We start from the raw sequence: 22,973 nt of genomic DNA on the forward strand, positions 1-22,973 counted from the left end.
GTCACTGAAATCCATAGCAACCAAGCTACATGCAAGAGATGACTAACCAAAGATGTAGATGTAATGTATGCTTCCAGGAAAGGAAGAATGCACATCAGTGAAACAGCCCCTCATCACAGGCAGCTTTCATGTTGATGAAGTGACAGCAGGGTCTGTTGCTGAAAAGGAGTGATATGTGGTGAGGTCACTGAAGTGACATGTGGCTTGCAGTCAAAGACACCTCCCACATGAAAGGCAAAAGCTTAAAATTCTCTTGACACCCTTTGCCTTGCGACCAGTGACTATGGTATGGTGATAATAACTGGTGCACTCTCCGGTTGATGCACACAGTACCTCACCACTACTGGCGGGCCTGTGACATGCCCACGTTGTCAGAACTGACACTTTGCAAGATCCAGTGTCCATGAAATGGAATGCAAACAGTATTTTGACATGGGTAAAGACAGTGTCAGAGTGGGCAGTAGCTTAATAAAGCTCCTGCTCCCAGTCAGTCACAATGTCAAGGATCACTTCAAATGAGAAGTGGTACCTGGAAAAAAACAGCTTTCCTGAACATCCCAAGGATGTTGCTCCTTTACCGGTTTACTGATCTCTTCCTCAAATAATGATTCCTCTAAATGAGGAGTAAACAACAAACATATTTACCAACATAGTAAAAGCAGAAAACTGTTGTTTGGTGCATGAGCTAATTTCTTGTGTGGTCAGCCCAGATGTGATGGGTGGTGAAATGTGCTGGAGCACAATTACTACAGTTTTGTGTCCTTTTTCACAGTAGCAGTTTTTGAAGTGAAGTTTGAAATAGCAATGGGCTTACGCTTTTGTAGGTGGGTTTTGAAATGCAGTTTGTGAATAGCAATAGGCTCACGCTTTTGTAAGAGGATGTTTGTCCCTTCCTAAAACCCTCCTTGCCCTGCCTTAACCCTTCATTCCTCCTCCTCAAACCTCAACCATTTAATCATAAGTATTCCTCATTTTCTAGTGACATGCACCAGTTCCTCCCACATTTACTACTTGTGTGCAGAGATTGCAACAGTTTGAGTGGAGATGTCCCTGTAGAAAAGATAGGCGAGGTGGAGACCTCCCTAAATAGGTTTTTGAATACCATTTTGTAGTCTGTTAATAGTACTATTGTAGTGCTACTAAACACACTACAGTGTGCAGTTTGTGACCAGGCTCCTGAGTATGGAAACATATACTTTCATGTCTATCCTAAACTGATATCAAGAAATTCATTGATTTAGTATGTTATCCAAAAAATGTTATCAAAATCACCAGTTAGTTTTCTAGTCATGGACCATTTCTCATTATTTCTCCTGACATTTTTTTAGTCTTAAGGGGAACCTGCATACAAATAAGTGAATGTTCTAATACATACTAGGCTTAAGAAATTGGGTTATTGTCTGAAACATTTTCTGGGGCGTCTTGTTGATTTTGTGGCACGGAGTCCAGATCCTGGGTCTCCTCGGTCATCTGATTAACACTGTTTAAGTCAATGTGCCCATCACGTATATTAGATATAAGTGTGTGAGGGGGTTTAGGTATTGCAGGGAAATGCTTGGAGATGGAGGGAGAAATCGCTGATCCTGCTACTGAACCATCTTTGAGCGTGTTAGATAATATTAGGAATACCAGGAAAATCAGGGGCACGGGGTCGGGGGAGAGTTTGTTAAAGCCTACGGTCTCAAAAGGCGTCCCAGCCAGTACAGAGGCACTAAATCATACCCTCATCCCAGACTCAGCTACCAGCGCAGTAAGAATCCCTACTCCTAAGGAAAGAAGCCGCCCTGGTCTACAAACTCCTGACTTAGCTACCAGAATTTTTTTTTCTGTCTCAGATGGGTCACTGTCCGACACTGAGAATGAAGATGTTTTGGCCAGTTCCTCTGAGAGCAGCAAAGAAGATGGCAATTAATCTGATCCAACATCTAGAACCATCCAACAAAAAAAGAAAGCTAGGAGTAGAGCACGGAGTAAGCTGAAATGGGATTACTCAGACTCACATGGGTCATTTCCTCTGGGGGACACCCCCAACCCACAGCCCGAGGAAACTGGAGAGACCCCACACTCAATCACTGGTAGTCTGGCCGAACCTTCCCTGGCCTCTATTCTAGAGTCTATTAAGAAATTTCAAGACGAAGCAAGATCAGACAGCCTTGCCGCTGAGGGGGCCTCAAAAAAGCTGAGGGAGGGATTCGGAAATTAAATAAGATCTGCACGGATATCGGCGATCAAGTTGCAATGGTTGAGGCCCGGACAGAGTCTCTGGAATCTGACATGACTAACGTCAAGGAACAAGGCTCCTCTCACGCGGCATGCCTTACTGACCTGATGTCCAAGCTGGAGGAGCAAGAAAATAGACTGCGGGGAAACAATCTAAGGCTTTTGGGGATTCCAGAAGGGGTCGAGGGTGAGGACCCCAGAGGGTACATTGTTAAATTACTTTGTGCTGCTTTTCCAATAGAGACTGCCTGGAACTGGGATCAAGAGATCCAAAGGGCACACCGCTTTCCGTTTAACTTAAAATCTCGAAGAGATGGCAGCCGTCCTGGAACTGATAAACCTAGGGTGTTCCTGTTTGTTTTTGGAAATTTCCTGCTGAGGCAGCTGGTATACGATCAAGTTAGACCAAACTCTCAAAAGGAAGTTAACGGAATACATTTTTTCGCTAAGCCTGATTTTGGCCACGCTACAGTTGAACGCAGGTGGAGGTTACGCCAACTAATTACACCCTTCCAACAGCAAGGTGCTCAAGTGTACCTTATGAACCCGGCCAGGCTAAAAGTTATGTTTGAAGACACCACGCGGATCTTCTTATCTGAGATTAAAGCTGGGGAATATCTGAAGGACATTGTGGGAAGAAAGAAAATGAACTAAACATTTTTTTTTCTCTCGTCGCATAACTGATATAGACACTTTATGTCTTGCACAAAACGTTACACTTTTCTACCTTCTATCTTTTAGGGGATCACGGCTTCTGATTGATTGGTTTTGTTGGTCGCCCCATAAGGGGGAAAGGTATGAATATTGTGGGGAGGGGGCGAGAGAAGAAAAGGGATAGGAGGGGGGAAAAGAAAAAAAGAAAAAAGGGAGGGGGTTGTCGCCTAATTATTGTGACCAGGTGTGGTTTGGTGATAGGAGTTCACGCATGCTAACCATCATTCAGGTTTGTCCTGACTTCTTATTTTTTCGGAGGGGTGGGGGTAATGGTAGGGGGTCTGGATTGCAAGTAGTGGCAGTTGTATTGTTGGACTGGCTTACATTTTTTCCTTGCTGGCAAATTTTGGAACGATCACAGGAAACTGTCAGGAATTACGAGGGGTGGTGACAATAAGGGGATTGTATGGTGGGTGCGGGGAAGGGGGGTTGGGAGGGTTGAGGGGGAGGGGGTGGTCGGTGGGGTGTCCGGAGGCTATTTAATTTGTGTTGGGATGTTGATAGATGTTGGTAGGATGATGATGACGATGTTTATTGATGAAGCTACCGGGTTAAGGCATTTAGACTCTAGTCATTAACAATTAATATGTTAAATAAACTTAGAATTGTTTCGCTCAATATTTGCGGTTTAAATGATCCCTCGAAAAGGCATAAAACTGCTCAAATCTTGCGAACAATGGGGGCAGATTTGGTCTGCTTACAGGAGACATATGTTGAAGGAGCCCAGAAATCCTTGTTGAATACTTTGGGCTATAAGGTTATTGGAGCGACCTCTCAAGGTGCCAGGGTTAAAGGAGTCGGGATTTTGGTCTCAAAAAGATTGCCCCTAGTTGTCAACCAGGTAAAATCTGACTCACTAGGGCGGTGGGTGATCGCAGGATGCTCTATCTCCTCTCCGTTGAATAATTCTGGTTTTACAATCTGCTCCGTTTATGGAAGTAATCTCGACGATCCAGGGGTAATTCATGGTGTGAATGAGGAACTGGCACATTGGCCATTACCAATTATACTGTGCGGCGATTTAAATTTAAATATCCCTAGCACCTGGCTTTCAGATGGGTCCTGGGTCTCTAGGGGCGGAAAACCTAAGGTTTTTCAGGCTGCATTAAATTTGATCCAGACTCATGGCCTGAAAGATGTGTGGGCCAAGACGAAACCCAGCCAGGATGGGTATACCTTCTTCTCCGCTCCTCATCTGTCATTTGCTCAGTTGGACTACTTTTTAGTTTCTGCATCCCTGGTGTATGACTGCTATTGATACCGCTCCTCGTCTTTTATCAGATCATAACCCTCTTATTATCAACATAGCGGGACTGGTAAATAGTAGGTCAAGCTCTAATTGGACCTTTGAAAAACCCCCCTGTACGATAATGAATACCGAGAATATATGAAAAAATGGATACAGGAATTTTTAGAGATTAACTCCGGGTCAGCCCCGGTAATGGTTGTCTGGGACACACTAAAAGCAGGTATAAGGGGAGAGATGCTTAGATTTTCCATTAGAAGGAATAAAAAGGAGAAAATACAGGCTGATTCCCTACTTAACCAAATGATAGAAGCTGAAAGAAAATTAATAAGGGCCATAGGCGTCCAGCTGGGCTCTAGAATTGAGGAAGCGCAGACCAACATATCGGTCGCTAAAGCAGAAATGGGGACCATATTAGCAGAAAGAACTGCTGCGAAATGGGCCTCGGCTCGTGAAAGGCTCTATGAATGCAGCAAACTTATTGGGCATCAATTGGCCATTTCCACCAGTCCACGGGTCACCGCTAATTTAATCTCTTCTATTCAAACTGCCTCTGAAGGGATAACTAACGATCCTGTAAAAAGAGGAGTCTTTCAGAGCCTTCTATGAAAAATTATACACAGAAGAAATTACCAAGTTTAGCGAATCTAGAGAATCCGAGATTAATATCTACTTAGACGCTATTCCGGTAGCTGAACTTGATAGAGAGAGTAGCATTCAAATGGAAATCTCTCCTGTCTGGGAGGAAATTGCAACTGCTTTGGCTAGCCTCCCCGATGGTAAGGCCACTGGAGATGACAATATTCCAGTGGAATTTTATAAAATATTTTCGCTACAAATAAAAGACTTAAGCGAACCCGTGTCCCCACAATACTTCTCTTTCGCAACCGCCTTGAACCTGACTAGGTAAGCCTGAGCGAGACTCTCTCCATCTCACTCGCCCCGTCGCCCTTTTCACCCATCGAGAACCCCTTTTCTCATCCCCAGGTCACAATCTCTTATTTACGTGAGGGTCTCTCCCAAGCCCACGACCATCGGGCCGCCCTCAGAGGTAATATTTCTGAATACCTATGTCACCCTGCCTACCGCTTGCACGCAGGATCGACCCACCCGGCCATTTACTGATTCACTCAATAATGCATGGCCAACGCGCTCACTCCACTTTTCGTCTGCATTTCGCATCTTCACATCCTTACCACTCCGCACCTTGAACATTCGTGTTACGCCTTTTATTTTCACCGTTCTTTTTGAGTTCACACGTAACTGACACTTATCTCTGCTCTAATTACAATCTGTTTAGCGTAAATTGGTCCTTGTCAAATTCTTCGACTGACTCCACAATATGCATTTCTCTCCCCTTTTTTTCCCCCTTTTTTCCTTTCTGTATCTATGATGCACATTATTTAGTGAAATCTTAGGCAATTGTTTACAGGCACTTTATTCGTTAGTCCTGATGATGATCCGATACCCTCTTGATAAGGATCGAAATGCCGTCAACACAGTTGTCAACCTTACACACAGTATTTCTTGTACATAATTTTGTGTGAAGGTGACCTTTTGCATATTAGTTGTTTTGCCATTTAAGTATTCATTGATTGAAACAACCACAAACTGCCTGAGCCTTTTGTACTTTACCGTTTGTCTGATATGTAGGTCTTCGGATACAGGCTTGTATCCCACTGTTATTTGACTTGCATTTTATGTTCCATTGTTAATTATTGTATATATTAAAAGTGCCTCTATCCGGCTGGATATTGGCGTAAATATAGCACTGATTGAGGCTATATTCATTACATACGTACCTCTTACCTTTCCAGTATTCTTTTTTTATATCACCATGGCACAGGTGCCGAGCTTTATATTTTAGCACAGCGGCCATTTTAATTGCTTCCTGCTTTGGCTCCATGTGCATGGCGACTGCATCCTCAACAACACTTCAAGGTTAAGAACAGTGTCCCGTAGATGACTCTGCAGCAGATCTCGCAACTCCAGCAAAAGCGAGACCTACTGGATTGTATTTTTATCCCACGTATAGACTTCAGAGTGGTTAAGAGCAGTGGCTTCCTCCAACGAACACAATAATATCCCTCCATCACAAAAAACATGTGGGAAGCGCTTGCTAAGTGGCTTCTATGGTTGTGGAACCTCAAACACATCAAATGCCCTCTTAACCCTAATAATAAAATCATTTGAAATCGCCCAGAGCATCCAGGGGGTTTCCTGCCACCCAGACTGCAAGGAATGAAGGCTTTGAACGGGAGCCTCCCTGAGCATGTCATAGCAGTGGCCACAGGAAGCTGCAATGGTATCAACAAAGAGGCCGCGGTTTGTTGAAAAATAAGTACTTTTAAAGGCAGCAGCTGAAGCGTGCAACACTTTGTCATGCTGTGTGCTTGCTTTGAAGAGAAACGCCTTTAAACCTGTGGAACAAGGAGCGATAGGAAATGGGAATATTCAATCCGATTTAATCAAGGTCTCTACAGCTTTCTTTTCCAGATGTCATCTGCATTCCTCATGGTTAATTCAGGACCATTTGCACCAAGAGGCAGGTTGTTAGATGTCTCTGTGTCATTTAAAGCAAGTTCCAGTCCAGGGTTTCCTAGTTACAAATCTTTCTCAGGTGTGTTATTCTGACTGGTTCTGTTGAAATGAATCAATGCAATGTCTCCCAGAACTAGCCTGTTAAGGGACCTCTTAGGACTGTAATATGGTGTGCTTCATGACATGAGTTATCTTGTAACTTTACAGCTCAAGTTGCAGCTCAAATTTTGGGATTTAAAACTGGAAAAGATGCTCAAAACAACTCTGCTGTGATCAGTTTGAATGCATCTTCAACTTCTAAAAGTGACATCTGAAAGATTTTACATCTATCCATTACTTTGAATCACTATACTCAACAAAATATTCTAAATATGCTGCAAGTCTGGAGGTGCGAGACCCAAAGATCAGTACCTGGCCACCAACCAGGCCTGAAAGAAAAGATGCAAAGAATGTAAGGCCTTCACTTTGGTGACTAGGTATCTTGTGTAATTTGCTTCTTCATCAGTGCTTTCCTCTATATTGTTTCCCACCCAAATGTAGGAAGGTCACTGTGTTGGGTGCCTTATCCTGTTGTGAGCACATTTACCTCAAGTTCACATGAGTCTAAGACATTTATGATATAGCCCTACAGGCTGTTGTCAAGGGCTGTACTGGTTGTTGAAGCCCCCGATCTCTACTTATTGGCTTGAGCTGTAGGCAAGGGCCTATAACAAAGGAGAGGGGCTTTAGCAACTGGAATAGCCACAGGCAGGTCTGTGCATCACGATGAGAGGAGGCTCTGATGTGGAGTGGTAGGCTGTTGTATGCTTTAGAAACAATATGAGGGCATACTGTCCTCCTGATCTGGGTCTGTGTATGTATGGGATGTATGTGATTAGCAGTCCTGCAGACTAGAGGTGTCTGGGTGGTGGGTGGAAGGAGATGCTACTGTTCAGGTAGGTGGTATGAAATCCTGGTGGATCTCAATGGGGCTCAATGTACTAAGAGATAGATTTTAATGAGTGGTACCACTAGCTGTAGCCTCACAAACATTGAGGAACATTACATTACTGTAGCAAAGGTTCTGCTTTGCATGTCTGCAGAGTGAGAGATAATTTAAAACCCCATGCCAGAGGGACTGGCTGGGATCTCATCCATTTTCAACTTGAACATATATCCTGACACATGCCACCATATGCAATAACATTAAATATAGCTTCTGATGGATAGGACTAAACACCTGATTGCCCAAACTTGGTACTGAGTTAGTGCTGACTTCTCCCTATTTCTTGCTACTTGTCGTTCAATGGGAAATATTTCAGTGGTCATTGACAATTCCACTTGCTCTTCAAAAAATGTATTTTGCCACCACGATGGCCACCAATGCATTTCCTGCCAAAGCCAGAAGAGATTTTGGTGACACATGGTGTGCAGACAGACAGACCACAAGACTGACAAGTGCCCATCATTCTGAGGGTGAGAGTTCTAATTCTTTCTGGTAAAAAGGTGCATTCATCACTGATACATCACATCATGCTGGAAGAAGGTCAATGCATGGGTGGAGTGCTGGATGCAATCTCCTAGAAAAGTGAGCAAAGCTGGGATATGATATGGAACCAGCTCTATGCCACTTCAGCTTAGTCCCTACACCTGCACATAGATTGTGTCATCCACCATCCTGATTTGCAGAATGTGCGGGCATACCAGCCACCACATTATGGAGCCAGTATCCCACCTAGGAGGGTTGCTGGATTCTCAATGCAGAAAACTAATCATCATGTGGAGGGGAGAGAAGCTATTCGAAAAGTAGGTGATTGTGCATTAGTTAAATGCCCTTTGAAATTAGGCTGCTCAGGTGACAAAGAGAAAGGGAACCAAATAAGTCACCACAGAGGCCTAATTACTGATGAAATTGACTGCGAGGTTAACATGGAAGATGGACTTGGAGTGCACATCTGCCCAGCCGAGGTCTTTTTGTAGCGCCATAGCTAACTATCAAGGAACCATTTCTGTGGTAACACCCAGGAGGCTACAGCAAGAGGGCTAACTCTTTGCCAACTCATCTCTTCATCTGTGAACCTTTCTAGCCGGCATACCTGGAGCCAAGTTGGGTTGGTGTTACTCTTCCCTCTGCTGCAGTTAAAAGTGTAGTTTACATACAAAATGTTTCCCTTGGGGGAAGCTAAAGAAGCTGTTGCTTCCTAGGTATAGGCAATACAAGTGGTCTCAAACAGATAGAAAAGGACCAGCTGTTTAATGAATACCCATATATTTGTGAACACAAGAATGTGCATACATAGGGTATAAACATTTACATGTGGTATGAATGTCTCAACAGACAGTTACTGCATCACAAGTAGGTGCTCTTTGTGGACGGCACAGTGGCAGTAGGCAGTGATACATATACAAAAACACAATAAGTGTTGACTTGAAAATGCAACAATTCTTAATGTGGGGGGCCCTGGATTCAGGATCCTGCCTATCGCAATCCTTCATTAAAGTCAATAATAAACACGTCAATGTTTCGACCCCAAAGTTTCAATTTGGTCAGAGTATTCATCAGGACATTAAAAAAAAGACGGCTACAAAAAAATCATAAAAACTAATGATAAGGGGGAACATATGATGTGTTCATGTTGACTTATAAATCACAATATTCGACAAATCAGGGATAATAACATGCATTGAGGTATATTTACCTCTTCCTTAGATGAATGTAATGTAGCAAATCTGAGTGAAACAGAATTTGATGCAGCGGAGTTTACCAGCTCTAAACATGCATACACACAACATTTGGTCCCATATACATTCATACATTCAATGAGCTAGCAAATATATGCTGGTCATCAATTTTGATTTACCTTAGAGAACCTTTACACTAGTATTCTTACCATCCCTGTCTCCTAAGTAAATGTACTTTGTCGATACATCTAGTTGTAGATTAGAAGAGGGAGGAAATAATAACACATTTAACTTTTAATTTAAAGAACCACAGACACTGTAGGAGTTTTAAAGATTTATCTGAATTAATAATTTTGTAAGTCAGGTCAAATTAGACACAGATACACCAAAATCTCCATCAGGAAAGAAAATACAATTAGATTAAATTCAATTCAGCAAGAATCTTTGTGAGGACAGTACCTGAGGAGAGAAAAGAACAAAGAGCAAATACGGAGCATAACCCCACAGAGCTATATTTACCTAGAATGATGTGAGGACCTAGACATCAGAGTATCAAGGATTCAGGACAGGTTCAGGATCGGGAAGGTGATCTCTTCTAGTGTAACTCCAGCGTTACAACCCTCTCTGGTGCTACTCGCTCGGGCCCGTCCGGACCCCTTCCTAGATGTGCATCCTCAGTTGTTCCGCGATTCTTCCCTAGTGTTGGATTCTTCAGTCAGATTATAGCAAAATCGGGCAGCATCTCAGCATAGCATCGGCATCAAGTGGGTCAAGTGTGTCTAACTAACTAAAACCTACCTCTGTTATACCAATTTGAGTGTATGATCCACCCCCAAATGTTTCAATTCAATGTACACCCCTCAACTTGATTGGGCCAAGCAGTGGGTGAGGGCATCACACCATACTAAGTGTAATAACTTTCTTTAGTTCTATTGTCTAATTCCACGCCCCTTAATTTTAATACCCACAAGCTTTATTCCCACAAGCATTTCATATGTGGATCGATAAATCTGTAGTACAATGTTTCAGCTTCTTCCGCTCATAGGTTCAAAAGTTGATCTTCCCATGTCCTTGCTGGGCACATGGTTTGGCAGCCATTCAATGACTTCATTGGTCTCAGGACAAGGATATAGCACGCATGCATAGTTTCCGCGAAGGAACAGGGACGTTGGTCACCCTCCAAGGTCCAAATACGAGCTATTAATAAAGTCAGAGAAGAACATGTTAGAATACAGAATTAAATGAATTCACTGTATACCACTTACTTCTACTCTAACCCCATTAACTTAATATATCTTTTGCATTAATGGCTTAGTAAAATTTGCATAGGTTACTTTCAGCACAGCATGTGCGTTAATGCGAGGTTTTCGAGCAGCTATGTTAAAAGCTATTGCGCAGCTGCAAAGATTTCCCACCAAGCGACAGGAGATGTCATACTACGTAGATGCAGTAGACGTATGTGCAGAAGAGTTCCTGCATTTTTGGCGGCCATTTTAAGGACACTCGGGCTACTGGTTAGTAAAATACATAGAAAAGCTTCGCCTAGATACAATATGTAAAATGTGGTGCAACGTTAGTACTCACAAACATGTTGGTTATAATGTTACAGGTTATTCGAGAGGATTGCATACGAGAAAGTTTCTTTTTATATGAAACCTTGCTCCATCAAATACGCACACCGATCTAAAACAATAATACGAAAGAGGCTGCCATCAGGGAGTAGTCAAAAGCATTGCATTAGATAATAACTCGCACATCTGACAAGTAGGTGTACAAGTCAGTGTTAACCCATGGAGGACAAATAAGTGAGGGAGATACCCCTACTGGGTAAAAATGTGAGAGCTCAGGCATGGGCAGTGTGCTTGGATAAAAGAAAACACCACAGCGCAGTGTAAAAACAAAAGATACGGCAGGCAGTGTAAAGTGGGAACAACATACCCACTGTCAAGTATGCAAAATAAGCTCCTTGGATATGTCTGAGGAAGAACAAACACTGGATGTGCGCAGGCCATCTCACAGAAAACAGAATTGAAAAGGTGTGTTATGATGCAGTGGATCCATACTTACATCAGTGTTGGACTCTGTAGTCGCTGTGTGTGAATGCACAGGCAGCGCGCAGTCGTGTGTCTCTTACTAGTCTGTGTCTCATGTAGTGTGCAATTGGAGATTCATCAGACTAAGTGGCTCACAAACGGGGCCGTAAAACAAGGGGAAGGAGTGAATTAAAGTGTTCCTGCACCCGAGTGAATACTTTAGTGTAGGTTCTTAAAAAAGGAACAAGCATTAATTACAAAAAAGTGATTGAATAAAAAGGTCATTATTTTAAATCCACTACAGAAATGACTGAGTAACCCTGCAAAAGACCCTTCTGTAGATAAGGCGCATAAGGAAATACCACAAGGTTATAGCTTGAAAAGGGCTTAGAAAAAATGATTTTTTTAAATGTCATAGTAGACAACTAAACTGAAGGAATGAAGTGGACCATGGATCACCACCCAACAATGGAGATCCTATTGTGCATCAAATTGTAGATACCAAAACACAGGGGGACCTTAAACATATCAAAGACAGCCCAGACCGGGTAGCACACAGATATCTAAGAAGTGAAACTAAATACTAATAACATGCATTGTTTGTAAGCATTTACATTACATAGCCATAGGATCATTCATCCTGTACATAGGGAAAACAGCAATTCATATAATATGAAGGTTAGAAAGTGGTGGCCTGTCTCCAATCCTCAAGGCTGTTCAGTTAATTTGATATTGAATCCACCTCAATTCTCCGTTCATCAAGATGTGTGTCGTATTGCCACCTCTTGGGTTCGGTGCTATCAGTTCAATCACTTGCCAATAGATATCCTCTGTTGTGTGCTGTTGCTCCTGGAAATGTTCAGTCAAGGGGGACCCCACCACATTACATTTTATTTGACTCCTGTGTTGTAATATACAACTCTTCACCTTGTTGTGTGGCCAATGTAGGCCATATGGCATACACCAATGGCATAAACCACATTATCAGAGTTACAATTTGTCATTGATGATCTCAGAACAAACCATGTGTCATCATAAACAAACTCCTTTGTGTCCTTGCAATAATTGCAGGCTATACGATGCCCAAATTTGTAATGACATGCAACAGGGGGTAACCACACTGTGATGTCAGTGTAGGGGATTTGGGGAGTGCTGCCCTGGTTATCAAATCTTTGTTATTGGGTCCCTTCTTGAAAACAAACATAGGTCTATCTGGTTGCAGTATTGTGGTTTTAATAAAATTCTAATGTTTCTTGACAATGACTTTGACTTCATTACTTACCGTGCTGAAAAGTATTTACACAAATCAAGTGATCCACTTTTTCTGTTCTGGCTCAGTGTACCAGGAGATCCTCTCTTGGTAGTACCAAGCCCTACTACAGGCTTGTTTGGCCAATCTTTTAAGGTAGCCCTGCAAGTAAGGTGTCAGATTCCATAAAATAATCCTCCTTACGGAAACAACTCCATCTGATCTTGAGAAATAGTCCAAAAGGAAGATTTTCTCTTAGATTTTGGGGGTGGTGTCTCCTGTATTGTAAGAGAGAACCTCTGTCTGTGGGCTTCCTGATTAGAGATGTATACGGTTTGTTGTCTGATAGGACCTTCAGAGGTGAGAATGAAATTGTTTGCATGTCATGGTTCATCGTGAATTGGATGTCACTAAACGTCCAATTGTGATATTCATTTAGTCTGGAGATGGGACCGTTCCATAATAGGAAAACGCCATCAATATAAATAGTCCATTTTGTGGTGTTATCATTGTACAGATTGTTGGCAAATATATGTTGTGCCTCATAGTCCGTCATAAAGAGATTTGCTAGGTCTGGCCCAAACCCATCCCCCATAGTAACACCCTTCCTTTGAAAGTAAAAATTGTTGCCAAAAAGGAAATAATTTTAGTTGAGGGCTATTTCTGTGAGTAACACTATGAACCACGTAGGATCCTGGCAAGGTTGTGGTCTCCAATCTAGTGTTTCTGAGACAACCCTGAGAGCCTCTTGTTGTGAAATATTGGTGTAAAGTGCTTGAATGTCCATAGTGACAAAAATATCTATAGATTCATCAAAGGGTGTACCTTCAATGGTGTTGATAAAATCCATGCTGTCTCTAATATGGGCCTTCGTGCTTTACTGAAAAGGTCAATATACTTACAAAGCGGTTCTAGAACCAACCACATTTGGAGACTATAAGTCTATCGTGGGGAGTTCTTGATATTTTGGACCTTGGGCAATGTGTAGAAAACAGGGATGCATGGATTAGGTCTTTTCAGATACTCAAATTCATATTGACCCAAAAATTCTAGATCCAGTCCTTTCCTGCTAATATTATGGATTGTGGCTTATATGTCTTTGGTCGGGTTACAGTCAATATTTAGGCAGTAATTTGCTTCTTATAGTTGTATATAGATGTAGTCACAGTAGTCAGTCATATTCAGAATCACAATTCCACCCCCTTTGTCTGCTGGTTTTACTAAAATCTCAGTGTTGTTTCTTAGAGATTTTCAAGCGATGTTTTCCTCTTCAGGGGCGTTGCAGTGAACATAGTTCCATTTGTTGCCATAAACATTTATATCTCTAAGCACCATCTTCTCGAAAATCACTAATTCTGCAGGTAGTTTGTGTGTGTCTGGGAGGAAGAAATGTTGAGGTTAGTCTAAGGCCAGTGACATCTTGTTACCCATGGTAGCTATTCCTTGGTTAACAATTTAGCCACAATTGTACACAAGGTAACTTCATGTAACAAGTGATGAACTAAGGCTTGGCCCCTGGTGCAAGGTGGTATTAACTCCAATATCAGGCACAATTACCCTTATGTTTGGTAATTAAAATTGCAAATTTTCAGAACCAGCAAGATTTTGTGGACCTCTTTTTTCAATTTTTTCCTTATTTGCAGAATTTTTATCTATTTTGATTTCTCATTTCCTCTGATGTTATCAAGTTCAAAATCTGCGTGAGGCACTTCTTAAGCTACTGCTAGGGCCAAAAGTCAATTAAAACCATATTTTAGTATATCATGAGGTCAAATGTCATGTGAATGCACCTTAAGAATTGTGAACAAATAAGTCTATTTCACTATAGATTGATGGGAAACAACTCTGCAAATTAGGCATGCAGTCACACGTTGTTTCCTGTTATTTTGTGCTGCTCAATGCAATAGTGGGTATTCTCACCCTGCGTACCAAAACTGAACTTCTATATGCTTTTCTTGATATTATGTCGCCTGGCATGGGCGCTGATTCAACAAAACAACTGGGGTTGCAGAAGCGACTTCACATAACCACGCATTAACCCAAGGACTTCAAAGGAAGTGACATGTGACCATTGATCAGTGACAGTATAACCTTTGACTCTGAATGCTCCTGAAAGTGATGTTACATGATATTAATCCAGTTGGCACCACAGTAACTAACATTGCTCAAGTTAAGCACTATAGAATAACACAACAGTTACTAACAAATAAATAATAATTTTGCACACTAACTATTTTTTAAATAGTGTGCTGACAAGATAGGAACATTACATATTTATGTTTTTATTCTGTGCAAAATGAAGTGTTTGTAGGAAGAGGAGACTACATAAACACAAAACAACATTAAGAAGTCAAATTATTTATAACACTGTCATGATTTAATCGTTTCCCTCGTCTATCCCCAAAGCATAAAATGTACCGGTAACTTACAAGAAGACAAACAAAACTATGTTAAAAAAAAGACAATAGTGATGGTGTTCTCGTGTATTATTTTATGCAGGCCATTTACTGAATGTGAACTGTGATATTGACTTAAATTATTCCTTACCATTGTTAACACCTCAGTAAAAGAACAGAGATATTTTTTTTTTGTTCCAACACATAATTTTCCATATGGTCACAGTAATAAAAATAGGCAGCATCTTGTTTATAAAATGTATTTTTGTATTTCATGTGTACCTTGTATTTGGGAGAGTATACATTGCATTGTTGTAGGTCAAATCAAATCAAAGGTATTTATTTTACATAACAAAGAGTTTAAACCCTAGGATAGCTATAGGAGTTGCAAAAAGTAAACTTCGCACATCACAGCACTGTTTACCTTCTGTCTTGGCATTGTCTTTGCCACTACTAAGGACAGGGGTCGCAAAGGCAGGTCCAGGGGTTGCATGTGGCAAGCCATGGGTCACAGCTGCAACCCCTGGTGACTCCTAAACAACATCAATGTCGGCTGACTTTGATACTGCCAATGTGCATTCAATGTTGCCAACCACCTCGAAATACCTATTTTGTACATTGACAAGGAGTTCCAAAAAATGTTGTGCTATGATGCATTAGGACAATGATGTATCTGCATATGCACAATAAGGGGTGCTTTAGTGGCGTAAGAACCCCTATCTTGTTTAACCGCTTAGAGATCAGTCAGGAACTAGTCTTCAATTCAGATTCAGCCAACAACAGAAGTTATCGGTTGAATTAGGATTATAAATTCCATAGAAAGATTGCTAGTGGTTTGGGAGTTTTTCACCCCAGCATTTTGTCTGCTGAGTTTTTGGTCAAACATTGGGGGAAATATCAAGCTAGTAACAGCCCTGTAATTCCAGGACTGGAAGATATTCTAAATTTGTGTGTCTCAATCTCATTAATACAGGTTAAAGCGACATGATGATGGTATTCTTGGGTGTTGTTTTACCACCGCTCCATTAGCTTGCAACTCATAATTGGCTACTTAAAGCGGGTACAATGTGATAATCAATACTTGTGTCAAACCATCATAGGACTTGGGTGTCCATGCTAGGACTGTCGCAATACATATCTAATGACTCTATATTTCTATTCTAGGGAGATTCTGGAGGCCCTCTGGTGTGCAACATAAACAACACCTGGTTCCAGGCAGGCATTGTGAGCTGGGGAGTCGGATGTGCCTTACCCTATCGCCCCGGCATCTACACTTTAGTTACTTCCTACAGTCATTGGATTAAAGAACAAGTGCCAAAATTTAAATTTGGATTGGTAAATATCACCCTGTCCTATGGACGCAATGGCCATCCAGGCAACATCCCCCCTACATTGACACTTGCCATACTCTTCCTAGCCTTCTGGAATGTAACCTAACACATGAGCTGCTCAGGATTGTCCTTACTGACCACTTACAGTTAGCAGCCTAGTGGAGTTCCATCATGCTCTGTTTCTGCTCTGTAATAACCACTGAAGCAGAATTTCAAGCCATTCCCAACAAGATTATTCTGGTCAGCACCAATACTTCAAGTTCGTCCATGAAGGAACACCCCATACCAGGTATTCCATGCCGAGGAAAAGTCTCACCTGTTTAGTACACCTTCCCCGGTGAAGAAAAAGGGTGTGCTTACCTACTGGAAGACAACGCAAAAATAATTGTGGATTATCTTCTCTTATCAATAAAGTAATATTTTGAAAGTGCCTCTGTCTCCAATCACATGTATCTGCTGAGATGTAGCACTCTCGGTTGGTCCTAACCACAAAGGGACTCGAGGCTATGAAAGAGAGTGTTTAACGTGTATGTGCAGTACAGTTATAGGATGGAAGGCAACCCCAAGGTGCATTCATTTAGCAAAAGGCTTAGCTAAAGCCACTTTCTGCCCAGTAGACCGCCTGCCATACTCAGAGATCTTGCTCTGCTTCTGCTCTGTATTCACCACTGAAGCAGAATTAACAGCCATTCCTAACTTCTGTGCTTGTCCAGAAGCTCTTAGCCTTAAGTGTGTCCAGTAGTGGCCCCTCCATTAGGGCAGAGGAGTGTTGCCCCTCTGCTGCCAGTGCCGTAAAAGGTGAAAAATATAATGGAAATAAAACAAATTCATTACCATTTTATTTTTCCCTTTGCTTAGCCCGAGCCGTGTTCGAGGCAGGACCACTGCTGCTCACGCTACTGACTGTGGGAGGGGAGTGGTGCTCACTCTACCAGTTTACACAGCATATGTCACTTTGGCCAGCTGTCTTACGATGGCCAGTATTAGACTTGGCATCTTTTGGCATATTTCTCCTGAGTTTTTGCTTTCTGACCTCCCGGTTTGACTCTGTTTTTGCTGGCTTAGTGTCTCTGCGCACTTTCTCACTGCTGATCAGTGTAAAGGTGCAAGTGCTCCTGTCTGTAAATCGTGTTATGAATTGGTGTTTCCATGATTGGCATATTTGATTTACTTGTCAGTCTCTATTAAAGTGCACTGAGCATGCCAAATCAAATGCTGTTAATGGGCTGCAGCACTGGATAGTGCCTCCCACACAAACAGCCTGTAAATGTAACTCTGACCTGCCATTGCAGAGCCGGTGTGCAGTCTGGGACTGCCAAATCGACTTAGCAAGTGTACCCACTTGCCAGGCCCTAACCTTCTCCTTTCTTACATGTCAGTCACCCCTAAGGTAGGCCCAAGGTACCCCAGTGGGCAGGGTGCAGTGTATATGAAAGGTAGGACATGCCATGATGTGTGTGGTATGTCCTGATAGTGAATTACTGCCATTTTCGGTTTTCACTATTGCAAGGCTACCTGTTCCCATAGGACATAATGGGGAGTTTGTTTATAACGTCTTACAAACATAACTGGCCCTGGGAACTAGGTGGAGAAATAAAGTTTAGTATGCGTGAACTCAGAATCTAAAGATGCATCTTTTAGTGAAGGTGATTTTTACATTCTGTGTTTGAAAATACCACTTCTAGAAAGTAGGTATTTTCTTGCTCAGCCCTCCAGTGGGCCTCTGCTGGGTTTGTGGATTGACTATCTGGGTTTTGGATGACACGGGCTGGAGAGGAGCAGTGGCTCCAGAGAGTCTAGGTGGGTCAGGAAAGGGCTGAATAGATCTAGGCTGCATTTAGAGTAGGGGGAGGAGATTTCCTTTCACCTGAATGTGTCTGGTCTGCCTTTGACAATGCTGTCTCCACCTCCTGCCAGGAAGCTACACCAGAGTGGGCGAACTGGTTCTGGCTGGACACAGGCACTCTCTGCCTGAGAGGACAAAGGATTTTGGGATATAAAAAGTGGGGCCCAAACCCCTGAACTTTAGAACTCTTTTGGATCAAGAAGACTGCCAAGAAGAAGAGCTGAAGAAGCTGTGAGAAGAAACTACCACTATGCTAATTGCTTTGCTGTGTTTGCTGTGAGTGGCTGCTTCTGTCTTGGGCAGTGAAAGGCCTGGATTTGAACTTTCTGCAATCTATTTTTGTGAGTTTCTCCAAGGGCTTAAAGTAGTGTGCCCCCTGTTCAATAATCTCAGGAATAGCAAAGACTTCAAGCTCTTCTGCCATTAGCACTGGGGACTGTGCTAATGGCAGAACGTCGTCTTCGATGCCGCTGCCGACTCTGTGTCCTGAAGGCACCGCAGAGGGCACTGCCAGAATGCCGCACCGTGACCCTGGTCTCACTGACGATGCCTGCTGATGCCGCCATAGAACCGCTGCTCACACCACGACCTGTGGGCACCGCACTTTGCACTGCCTCACTTCATGATGCCTCCTTGGTACCTCCAACAATGTCGCTCTATGACAAAATCGATGCTGCTGCTTGCACCATGGTTTGAGGGCACCGCTTGTAAAGTTACATGATGCACCGCCCTCATCCTGCACTGAAGCCTTGGCCTACCGACGACTCTAGTTCAACAGCCGACAATAGCGCTTCAGCAGCGACACCACCGCTGCTTGCACCGTAACCTGCCAGCTCCGCGTCGAGCACCACATCACTTTGCACAATGACCCTGGTCTCACAGACGATGCCATCTGACACCGTCACCGAGCCGCTGCTCGCACCACAACCTGAGGGCACCGCGCGCCGCACTGCTGCACTTTGCACTTTATACCCCCCGTCTGCCGACACCAGCGCTCCTGACTTCAACCGCGAGGAGTTCGATCTGCAACGCGTGTGACTTCAACGGCCCGATGACTCCTGCACCTCAGGATCAGGAACCAACGCCTGCGGACGCTGTGCTTTCGGAAGCTTAACAAGAGGTTGGCGACGTCCTGCATTTCTAAAGGTACTGTTTTGCGGGACTTTCCGACACTGTAGCTGGCCCGCGATGCCACGGTTAGCCAGAACTGTTTGGAATTGTTTGCTCACGACGCCATGATAGCCCCGGACAGAGCTATCGACTTCAAGGAACTGTTTTTCAAGTTTATTTTGTTAACTGAAGATTTCTAAGTACTGTATTGTGGATTTTCATCATTTTGGTCTTGTCTTAGGTAAATAAAAATATTGGATATTTTTCTAAACTGGTGTGGTGTCCTTTTGTAGTGCTTACACTGTTTTACTGTTGGTTATGTGCAAATGCTTTACACACTAAGATAAGCCTGCCAGCTCGTGCCAACCTACCAAGGGGGTGAACAGGGGATATTCTAGGAGTGTAACTCCCTTATCCTGACTAGAAGGAAGGGTCCCTACTTGGACAAGGTGCAAAACCATTGCCAAATAGAGACCCCCATTTCTAACAGCCAGCCTGACATGTGCAGTGTAAACCTCTCCACCCAGCTGTCTAAGACAACTAGGTGGAGAGCAGGCAAAAGCCCTTTACTCTTGTCTAAGAACTATTTCTCATTTGATTCACAGTTCTTCTTCCAAACAAGAGGCGTGGCTATGGGATGTCCCTTTGCCCCAGAATTAGCGGTGTTATATATGGGTCTATATGAAAATAATTTCATATACAATAACAACCCTTTTCTGGCAAACATCTCCAGATACATGCGCTACATTGACGACATTTTTCTAATCTGGACAGGCACACAGCGATCACTCGATGAGTTTGTTGGTTGGCTCAATGAAAGGTCAAATGACATTAAGTTCAGCTGTGCATCATCAAATGAATCGATCACATTTTTGGATGTTAAAGTGGAGGTATCAGATGGACATCTAGAAACTACACTTTTTAGGAAACCCATGGATAGGAATAAGGCGCTACATTATACCAGCAACCATCCTCGAAGTCAGAGACAAAACCTACCATATGGCCAGTTCCTGCGGATTCGCAGGAACTGCACAAAAAAAGAGGAGTATTTTGTGCATGCGAACAAACTAAGAGATCGTCTATTGGCGAGGGGATACCCCAAAAGATTACTTAAACATTCCCTCAAGAGAGCTTGGTGGACACCAAGGGAAACATTGTTGGAGCAAAGAACAAAGAAAATGGGCAGGAGACCAGTCTGTGTCACAACATTTTGCCCTAACACACACCAACTCCGAAAACTCATCCTCGCTAACTGGCATTTGATTAAGGACCTTCATGAGGAATTTTCCATCCCTCCTTTGTTTGCATACAAAAAAGAGAAAAGTATAGCCAACTATATCGTGCGAGCGGCTTTACCGAAACAGCAACCTCCGACTTTGAGAAGTATGTTTGATATGCCACCAATTGTAGGACACCACAAATGCGGAACCTGCACATGCTGTGAGCAAACTACAGAAGGAGATGTCTTCACGTTTAACAATATTCATTGGAGACATAATACGTTCACAAACTGTAAAACGAGGAATGTTGTTTATGCAGTTACCTGCCCATGTCCAAAGCTTTACATCGGGAAGACTACCCAGGAGGCGCGGCAACGCATTACCCAGCATAAGTCGAGGATTCGACGACGAGTGGAAAATGCCCCACTAGTCAGCCACTGGGTCACAATGACACATAGTGAGGAAGACTTCAAATGGACAGTACTGTCCAAAATTGAGAGAGACCCCCGCGGGGGTGATTTGGAAGGCCATTTAAGTCAACGCGAAGCATTACTTATCATGAAATTTAACACAGCAATTAATGGTCTAAATGAAATAGCGGAGATCTTCAGACCATTGGTCTAAATGGCGATGGTCACAGCATAAGACCTCGTGGTGTTATTTCTGTTTGATTAGATCATATTAGTTTGAAGATGTTCCATTTAGGGTGCCCTCCTTTTACTATGTCTTTCGTATTTTAAATGCAGACAAAGCTTAGAGACACCGACAAGGCGATTGACTAGCATTCCATCCAAAAAAACTCAATATCCCACCATTCCTTCAACTATCGGCACAGAAAAACTACATCTCCCAGTAGCCAACGGGATTCCTTGACCCGGGAGCATTTAGTCGTTACTCACTCCCAGACTCCTTAGGAGTATTACCAATGGACTGATGCAGCTACGAGAAGCTGGAGGAGGAATCTCGGTAAGCCGTCTCCCTCTTCAGGAAGTTTCACGCAGTCTTTTGTAACTTAGTTTTGGCCAGCGGAGCAGTTTTTACGACGACTTCTACCGCCTTTTGTTTTCAGATGCCGGCACGGGATTCCAACGTGAGACGAGCAAGCGAACTCACTTAGGTAAGCACCTTTCCCCGGTTCGTACTAGTGTTTCACTGTAGCCCTTGGAGATTATTAGGAGGTTACCAACCAGTGTTTCCTTTCGCTCTTAGAAAGAAAAATTAAGCATTTGATTGTTAGCCGGCGAAGAAGGCAGCCTTCCCCGAATCCGGTAAGCTAATATTGGATTCATTTTGGACTTGAGTGGTTGTTAGCACCCATCCATCCTCCGATTGATTTTAATCAACTTCCATTTCAGTGTTTGGGCCACCCCGTAGAGATAACAGATCGATCTCGAATGGGGAGTTAAACGGATACGTTCAGCAGCCTTTTGGTTTGTCTTTTGTATGTCTCTTCTGTTCTGTGGATGAAAAACGATAATATAAGTGGTTTCCATTTGTGTTCCACAGCCCTGGGGCAAGTTGGATCGATTACAGACAGTTAAGACTCCAATTTTGAGGCACTTTTTGAAGGTGGGTGTGCTTAGACGCTGGCGGTTCTTTAGAAATTCTGAGTTGTTTTAAAATACCTAAAACAGATTTGTTGTCTTTTTGTTACAGAAATTGGTTGGTCCTGAAGAGAACCTAAAAAGATAGGGGTTCGAAACGCGTCGACCAGTTTGGTCCTTTATTGCACCTATCTGTGATTTTCCTATTAACAACGTTCTTCTGTACCTTTATTGTACCAAAAAGAGATAAAGTACTTTGACTTATAAGTTTTTCGGGAGTCAATCTACCAAAAAAAAGGAAAGGTGTCATTAGGACCTCTTTTGTTCAGTGCATGTGTATTGTATGTAAGAGTATATTGGCCATGAATGCTTGAAGAGTGAATGTGGTATGTATTTTTCATTCAGGGGATTAAGATCATTATGTTTTGTTGTGAAATGTATTGTATTGTGTTGTTTTGTATAAAAGATAAACGCGCAATGAATTATTGTTAAGCGCACAATAGGAGAGAAATGTCAAATAAATAATAAATATTCTCCTGAGTAATAAGGAAATTCATAAAGCCCTCCTCTCATGTTTTATTTTTCATGATAGGAGTTACAAAGTGAAATGTGCAGTCATTCTCAGTTTGGACAGTATGTTCTGTTTTTTCGGTTAATTGGGCTCAGTCCTACTGAGTTTTTTTGAGCCAGGACCCAGTGTTGGTTAGTAGCTTTAGGAGCGGGCAGAGGCCCGCGAGGTCGTTCGAGTGGCAAAAAGGGCCACGAGGCTTTAGCGACTTTTGGTGTGAAATACATGTGCCGTGCGTTGCATCGGATGTTTTTGTGAAACTGTCGTGTTGTTAATTGTTCAGTACGTCTTTGT

At 42.7% G+C, this 22,973-nt stretch overlaps 1 protein-coding gene across 1 annotated transcript in view; it reads left to right on the forward strand.

The window, feature by feature from the left end:
* Positions 1-16,821, forward strand: part of LOC146811660 (serine protease 27-like) — an 81,177-nt gene extending 64,356 nt beyond the window's left edge. Inside the window, exon 6 of the mRNA XM_085615094.1 lies at positions 16,225-16,821. Coding sequence (XP_085471220.1) covers positions 16,225-16,497 — 273 coding nt within the window. The 3' untranslated portion in view covers positions 16,498-16,821. The remainder of the gene's footprint in view (positions 1-16,224) is intronic.
* Positions 16,822-22,973: the final 6,152 nt, after the last annotated feature.

The sequence above is a fragment of the Triturus cristatus genome, chromosome 7 (assembly GCF_964204655.1).
Source record: "Triturus cristatus chromosome 7, aTriCri1.1, whole genome shotgun sequence".
NCBI classification, from domain to species: Eukaryota; Metazoa; Chordata; class Amphibia; order Caudata; family Salamandridae; genus Triturus; species Triturus cristatus.